Source organism: Cavia porcellus, unplaced genomic scaffold (assembly GCF_034190915.1).
Source record: "Cavia porcellus strain 051 isolate PalLab524CR breed Dunkin Hartley unplaced genomic scaffold, mCavPor4.1 scaffold_34, whole genome shotgun sequence".
NCBI classification, from domain to species: domain Eukaryota; kingdom Metazoa; phylum Chordata; class Mammalia; order Rodentia; family Caviidae; genus Cavia; species Cavia porcellus.
Genome location: NW_026947517.1, coordinates 6017095 through 6025364, shown reverse-complemented (window position 1 = coordinate 6025364; position 8270 = coordinate 6017095). Strand labels below are relative to the sequence as shown.

The 8270-nt window shown below is 50.4% G+C and overlaps 1 protein-coding gene across 1 annotated transcript; it reads right to left on the bottom strand.

Moving 5' to 3' along the window:
* Positions 1-3888: 3888 nt before the first annotated feature.
* LOC106029127 (uncharacterized) lies at positions 3889-7384 on the bottom strand. Its single transcript, XM_063243141.1, is given in 3 exon segments — positions 3889-4413; positions 4854-5605; positions 5608-7384. Coding segments are annotated over 3 exon segments (3054 nt in total).
* Between the last annotated feature and the right edge of the window lie 886 nt (positions 7385-8270).

Genomic DNA, 8270 nt, shown 5'->3' with positions numbered 1-8270 from the left:
CTTACTCAATGACCAGAAACACTGGACTATTGTTCCCACAAAATGCTTATCTCTTTCTACATAGCTTTTCTGGATAACTTGTTTCCCTGCTGGATAATATTAGTTAAGCAGCTATAAGCTTATAGATTGATTGTAGTTTGAGACCCACATTGCACCACATTGTGACTTTGCTGTATAAATGTGTAAGGGCCAAAGTCGCAAGGAAGAAGACCCCAAGTACTCAGCTCTGGGTGAGGCACAAAAGTTTATTTCCATGCGCATGGGGTCCTCCAGGCAAACAAGTGCGGAGGGCCCCGACGGAGAATTGTGTAGTGTTTTTAAGGGCTCAAGCGGGAGGCAAGCAAGTTTACAGAAGCAGATCACATTGGTTAATTTTGAACGGCGCAGGACTTGGCAGAAGCTGATTTGCGGGGTTAGGGGCTGAGTAACCATGGAGACTGAGGGTCCTGGCCTGATCTCTATGTACCAGGTACAACTCTGTCTTGTTTAAACAGAACATTCTTTTACTTATCTCTGCTGAAAACAGAACATCTTGTGGTTAATGACTAGCAGGAGCATTCCTTCCTGTCCTATTCTGATATCTCAGGGGGAGTTAAGGAGTAAAACATTCCTTTCTGTTCTGTTTTATTGCTCGGGGGGTATATAGCTGGAAATTAACCCTCTCATTCCCCCCTTTGTCTTGTGAATGACTTTTAATCTTAAAGGTCTTATATGGGCAAGGAGTCGTATTGTTGACGCAGCACCATAACCTTTACTTGAGAAATCTGGGTCCTTACAAATCGGGTTACACGGTTAATGAGGCAAGGGGCTATAGCCATAACTATGATGAATCCGGCTAGGGGTCCCAATAAAGGGAGGATATAGGGCAGAATTGATTCCCAGAAAGAGAACACTTTGGCTTCACTTGAAGGGAGATCTCGAGATTTGATTCTTTCTCTTAACTTTTCCATTGCATCTTTTACAATTCCAGTATGGTCAGTGTAAAAGCAACATTCTTCTCTAAGCGCAGCACAAAGGCCCCCTTCCTTTAGAAACAGAAGATCTAAGCCTCTCCGATTTTGTAACACCACCTCGGACAGAGACGAGAGACGAGATTGTTGTAATGCAGTTATAGATGTCTCTAGGGCTTGTAGATCTTGGTTCACAACTGCAAGGAGTTGTTGGCGAGACTTGTGCCCAGTAATGAGGGCTGCTGTACCAGTCCCTATGCCTCCTGCTACTCCTATCCCTAATAATACCACCAGGGTTAGGGAAACCGGTTCTCGTTTACTTCGGTTTTTTATGAGGGGGAGCATGTCAGGAGGGAGATACTTAATACGAGGCATAAGGTCTATGAGGATGCAGGAGCTGTCTCCAGCAAGGAGTACATTTGTGGAAACACAAGGGGTGAGTCCGGTGGTACATAACCAGAATGCTCCAGTGGGGGGAATGAGATATTGATTTTTGGGAAAGGAGCGGGCGTGTGTGAGACAGCGGTGGCGTAGGTCTGCTGGCCAATTGTCAGGTGTTCCTATACAGGTTCCCTGACCAGCGAGGCCAGGTAGGGGAAGAGTGTGGAATACTTGGTTCCAATTGCATTGGTCAGAATTGGGGGTCAGCGTATAGGAATCATTTAGGGCGGTCCCCTCATAATATGGAGGGTTAGCACTCAGGCATAACCAGCAGGATTGGGCCAGGTCTGGGTGGGTCAGATTAAGGGCTTTATGAGCCCCAAGTATAAGACTAAGGAGAGAACTCACAGTCGGAGGGACGAGCCCTGACTCAGGAGGGCTAGTCAAATACCTGGAGGGGGTGCGAGGTGAGGTTTGGGTAGTCCTGGGCATTGGGGATGAAAGTTTCTTAGCAGTTGTTGGGATCAGTGGCCACAGAGATGGTTTCGTCTCCAGTTTTAATTCCTTTTTAATAAACAAGTATCCCCCTGAGTCCTTTCCACTTTGATAATATCTAAATCCCCAAGTTTTTCCTGTGACCCATGAGGGCTCTTGGGGGGTAAGGACTGTGAGTTGTAGGTATAGGCAAGGCCCAGGTCCCTGGCCCGACTCAGCATCCCAAGCCCCACCATAACAAGTGGGGGCTTTGGGCGAGCTCCAGTTAGCCTTGAAAGGCTAATGTACTGGTCCCTTATGGTGGGTGTCCATGCGGTAGCAACCGTCTCACATCCCCAGTAAGCACAGTAATATTCTCCCAGGGAATTACAATAAGTTCTCCCCTCCACTGAAGCTGGGCATAGGTAAACACCTTGAGATGGGTCCATACAGGGAGCCTGAGGGACAATATCGCAGGAAAAGAAAGCAAAAGTAGGGTTACCTGATCCTTCCCACATGCCGACCACCTTTTGGCCATCCCATCTAATTAATGACCAAATCCAAGGGTGGTGGGGGTTAGTCATCGCGGGAGTAATCAATATGAGCAATCCCATTAAGGCCCAGGGGGTTACAATCTGGGGTTTTTGTTGGGTCATCTTGTAATGACACACGAAGGGAGTGTACAGAAACAGCATCAAGGAGTCTTTCGGCTCAATTTAAGTTTTAAGGGATTATCAGACCATTTGAGTTCCCAGGAATCATCCTCCGGTGATGAAGCAGGCTTTAGATGTGACGCGTGGATCCAGGAGGCGATCCCGTCAACCTTTACCGCTGTAGGAGTAGTCAACAGGACCTGGTATGGTCCCTTCCAGCGAGGCTGTAGAGTTTCTTGTTGGTGGCGCCGGACAAGCACAAAGTCTCCCACTTGGTATGGATGGGGCACGGGGAACTCACTGGGGGCGTAGGCCGAGGCTAGTTGAGTCCACACGTCCCTTTGTAGGTTGTCGAGGGCGATGAGCCTGTCAGACAAGGAGGTTGGTAACAGGGTAGTATGTTCAGTTAGGGGAGTGAGATCTCGAATGGGGGGTGGAGTGCCAAACAAGATTTCAAAGGGGGTGAGGTTAGGGGGTTTAGCAGACGGGGTGTTTCGCGCACGAAAAAGGGCATAAGGCAGGAGCATCATCCAATCTTTTAAGCCAGTCTCATGAGCTAATTTAGTGAGGGTCTCCTTAATAGTTCTATTCATCCTTTCTACCTGTCCTGAACTTTGGGGTCTATAAGCACAATGTAATTTCCAATCAATCCCCAATATGTTGGCCAGTCCCTGACTTACCTTAGCCACAAACGCCGGCCCATTATCAGACCCTATTACCTTTGGCAATCCGAACCGGGGAAAAATTTCTTCCATCAACTTCTTTGTGACCATGGCAGCAGTTTCCTTTTTGGTAGGAAAGGCCTCAGTCCATCCAGAAAATGTATCCACAAAAACTAACAGATATTTTAGTCCACATCGGGCAGGCTTAATTTCTGTAAAGTCTACTTCACAGTATTGTCCGGGCCTGGTACCGCGTAGCCTTTTGCCGGGGGCCAGCTTGGCAGGGTAGGCATTGGTCAATTGACATGCCTCACAATTAGTCACGACCCGTGTGGCGACCTGACGTATGGCAGCGGGGGATGCCCCCGGGAAGTCTTGGCGTTGGGCCAGTAGGCACAGCTTTTTAACCCCCAAATGGGTGAGCCGGTGGGCCTGTTGTATGTAGGTAGTCAGGTCTGGTGCCTCAGGGGTTTGGTTACTTTGAGCTTTATTTTTGGGAGGGGCATCTTTGATATCAGTCACCAGCATCTGTGAGCCTCCCATGGCTGCAGATTTCGCTGCCTGATCGGCCAGGTTGTTTCCCTTCGTGATGGGATCAGTCCCTTTTTGGTGGCTGTTACAGTGTATTATCGCCACCTTCTGGGGTAACATGACCGCAGCTAATAATTGAAGAATCTCCTGTTTGTGCTTTATTTCTTTGCCTGCGGAAGTTAGAAGTCCCCGCTGGCGGTATATGGCCCCATGGATGTGGGCCGTTGCAAAAGCGTATCAACTGTCTGTGTAGATGTTTCCTCGCTTTCCTTTGGCGAGCTCCAGAGCCTTAGTCAAAGCGATCAGCTTGGCCTTTTGGGCCGAAGACCCGTCCTCCAGCCTGGCTGTCCAAATAACATTGGAATGATCGGTGACAGCTGCCCCCGCATACCGCTTACCTTGAATCAGGAAGCTACTCCCGTCAGTGAAGTAAGTCACCTCCGCATCGGACAGGGGGCAATCCAGTAAGTCCGGCCGTACTCCGGCCTCTTCTGCCAAGATGTCCTGGCAGGTATGGAGGATGGGTTCCGAAGTTTCTTCCGGCAGCAGGGTTGCCGGGTTGAGAGTCACAGGGGGTCCGAAAGTTATTTTGTCTTTATTGAGTAAGAGACTCTGATAATGAGTGACTCTGGCATTTGAGAGCCATCTGTCTGGAGGTTGGCGGATGATACTTTCTAGTGTATGCGGGGCAATGATTGTTACTTTTTGTCCCAAAGTCAATTTATCAGCATCTTTAATAAGCAAGGCCGCCGCTGCGATGGCCTTTAAGCAGGGTGGCCATCTGCTCGCCACAGGGTCCAGTCTCTTTGAGAGGTAAGCCACCGGACGCCTCCATGGCCCAAAGGCCTGGGTCAATACTCCTCTCGCTATTCCTTTTTTTTTCTTTAATGAAGAGAGTAAAAGGTTTGTCTACATTAGGAAGGGCCAGGGCCGGAGCGGATAGGAGGGCCCGCTTGATGGCATCAAAGGCCTGCTGGTGGTCTCTTTCCCAAACAAAGGGAGATCCCCCCCTTTAGTAATGGGTACAGGGGAGCTGCCAAGGTTGCGAACCCAGGGATCCACAACCGGCAAAACCCCGCGGTACCCAGGAACTCCCGTAATTGTTTTTGGCTCTTTGGAGGGGGAATCTGGACCACAGTCTGCTTTCTAGCCTCAGTGAGCCATCTTTTTCCCCCTTTTAAGGAGTAGCCCAGGAAAATTACCTCTCGTCTGCAAATTTGAGCCTTTTTCGCTGATGCCCTATACCCCAAGACGGCCAACTCACGTAAAAGGTCCTGGGTTCCACTGGTGCAATCACCCTCAGAGTCTGTGGCCAGCAGCAAGTCATCTACATATTGGAGGAGGGTGAGGTTCGGGTGCTGGGCTCGGAAGGGGGCTAGGTCCTTGTGTAGAGCTTCATCAAAGATGGTTGGGCTATTTTTGAAGCTTTGTGGGAGGCGCGTCCAGGTCAACTGTCTGGTGGACCCAGTTTCAGGGTCCATCCATTCAAATGCAAACAAGGGCTGGCTACCTTTATGTAAGGGCAAACAGAAAAAGGCATCCTTTAAGTCCAGAACAGTATACCAAGTCTTTGATGGATTTAAACCACTGAGGAGATTATAAGGATTGGGTACGGTGGGGTGAATGTCTTCCACCCGGCTGTTGACCTCTCTCAGGTCCTGTACTGGTCTGTAGTCATTTGTCCCAGGCTTTCTGACAGGGAGCAATGGAGTATTCCATGCAGACCGGCAAGGGGTCAATACCCCTTGGTCTAACAGTCTCTGTATATGTACCTTGATCCCCAGGTGAGCTTCTCTATTAATAGGATATTGTTTAACTCGAATGGGAGAGGCAGTGGCTTTTAGAGTGACCACTACTGGCGGTTGCTGGCTTGCCAGCCTGAGTCCAGCCATCTCGGCCCAGGAGTCTTTAAAATCAGTTAGCCAAGCAGGGGCGATGGGCTGGGGTCTCGGTGGTCATAGAGCCTATATTCATCTTCCAACTTTAGAGATAACACCGTAACTATGGGTTGCCCAACCTTTGGGTTACGGAATGTCACCTGAGGTCCTTGGGGCTCAAAGGAGATCTTTGCCCCTAGTTTGGTTAATAAGTCTCGTCCCAGGAGGGGAGCAGGGCATTCAGGAATAACCAGGAAGGAGTGCTTTACTTTTCCCTTGCCTAGGTCAACTGTGCGCTCAGTGGTCCACGAGCGATATTTGCTCCCGTTAGCCCCTTGAACTAGCGATTTCTTAGTTGAAAGGGCCCCTAAGGGGGCCTGAAGGGCCGAGTAAACAGCTCCCATGTCGACCTCGAATTCTATGGGAGTCCCCTCCACTTTAAACATTACCCTGAGCTCGGGGAGGGGGTCCGAGCCCCGAAGTCCCTAGTCCTCTTCATCTAAGGCGAGCATGGGGGCTCGGGGTCGCAGTGAGGACTGTTTTTCCCGTTCCTCTTTGGCTCATTTCTTTTTTAATTTCTCACAGTCTTTGATCAGGTGCCCTTTTTCCTTACAATATGCACATTGGTCTGGGTCTAATGGGGGGCGAGTGGGCTTTCCCTTTCCTGTCTCAGGTTTTCCCTGAATAACTGTAGCCAACATTTTAGCCAATTCCTTGTTTCATCTTTTGTCCCTAGCTAACTCCTTTTCCTCCTCCGTCTCCCATTTATAATAGACCTTTTCAGCTTCCTTAACAAGATCCCTCAGAGTTAGGTCTTGCAGACCATCTAGCCTTTGGAGCTTACGTCTTATATCAGGTGCCGATTGCCCTATGAAGGCCATGGCTATTGAGCCCTGTCGGCCTTCCTCTTCAGGGTTAAAAGGCGTGTACCGCCGGTAAGCTTCCATCAGGCGTTCCAGAAAAACTGAGGGAGTCTCAGTAGGCCCTTGGGTAACCTCTCTTACCTTGGCCAAATTAGTGGGGCGCCTTGCAGCCGCCCAGAGACCTGCCATTAGAGTCTGGCGATAGATAGAAAGATGCTGCCTACCGTCAGGTGAGTTGGGGTCCCAATTGGGGCGTTTCAAAGGGAAGAAATCATCAATCAGGTCTGGTCTCTGGGTGGGTCTGCCGTTCTCTCTGGGAACGGCTTTCCGAGCTTCAAGAAGGATGCGTCTCTCTTCGGTGGTGAAAAGGACTCCTAGAAGCTGCTGGCAATCATCCCATGTAGGTTGGTGGGAGAACATGATAGAATCCGTCAAACCTGTTAACTTAGAGGGATCATCAGAGAAAGGAGGATTATTGTTTTTCCAGTTATGGAGGTCTGAGGTAGAGAAAGGCCAGTACTGTAAAGCAGGCATTTGCCTCCCGTCTGTCCCGTCGTCTACCATGGGCCCGTAAGGGCAAAGGGGAAGGGTAACAACTGGGTCTTCAGATCGTAGCTTGCTCCAGGGGTTCTGAGCTGGAACTGCGGGCCCTGGGGGTGTAGACCCAGAGCAAGCCATTGTGGGAAGCAGGGGGTATAGAGGAGACGCGGATACCAGAGGAGAAGAGGGGCCCGGTTCAGGTGAAGAGGGTGCTGAGGGAGAAGGAGCGCTTGATCCAGACAAAGAGGCTGGAGGAGAGAGTGGGTATGGGGGAGGTGGAGCCGGTTGAGAAGAAGGGGGTCGATCATAGTCGAGCAGAGGGAGATCGGGCTGAGACTCGGGCAGAACCGGAGTGGGAGGCCCTTTCAAAGCTAAGAGTTTAGGTATGGAGGAGTCAGGAGGGGGAAGAAAGGGTTTCACCCACAATGGGGGTTCCTCCCTGAGGCCTGCCATACCAAGATGTAAGCGAACTGATCAGGGTGGCCCCCTTGTCCGGGGCGGAAGATGATGTTCTTAACTGCTAGGATGAGGGGAAGGTGGAAAGTCCCCTCCGGTGGCCAACCCACGGATTAAGTGGGCCATTCAGTCGAGCAGAAAACCTGCCATTTACTCTTCTTGACCTGTAAGGAGAGATAGTGAGCCCTCTTCCGCACCTCCGACCAATGGTCGAGGGTGAGGGACAATGGGGATGAGGTCAATTGTCCCATGGCATTCTATGGTCACAGGGCGGTTAACGCAAGCGCGATACAACAAATAACTAAACACAACACCCACAACACACAACAAGACGAACAGGCCGGCCTCATGCTCACGCATCAGTTCCACTCCAAACGACCCACCTCAGAGGGTGTCTCCAAATTTGCCCGGTCGGACCACAGATTGGGAATGAAATTCCCCAGATCGATAGGAAAATCCTATCGCAGACGGTGAGCCACGGAAAACCATGTGGGGCGTCCCCCGGTCACCAAAGAACAGATAACAGAAATTGCCCCTAGATTGGAGCTGCTTGGCTCGGGGCGTAAAACACTGATAGATCGATCTCAGAACAAAAATAAGAAGTGACCAGTCGTACTCACCCGCCGTACAAAGCGGAGCCGTTGAGGTTGTCTCCCGTGAGACGTGCTATCTCGCTGGGGCCTCCATATGTAAGGGCCAAAGTCGCAAGGAAGAAGACCCCAAGTACTCAGCTCTGGGTGAGGCACAAAAGTTTATTTCCATGCGCATGGGGTCCTCCAGGCAAACAAGTGCGGAGGGCCCTGAGGGAGAATTGTGTAGGGTTTTTAAGGGCTCAAGCGGGAGGCAAGCAAGTTTACAGAAGCAGATCGCATTGGTTAATTTT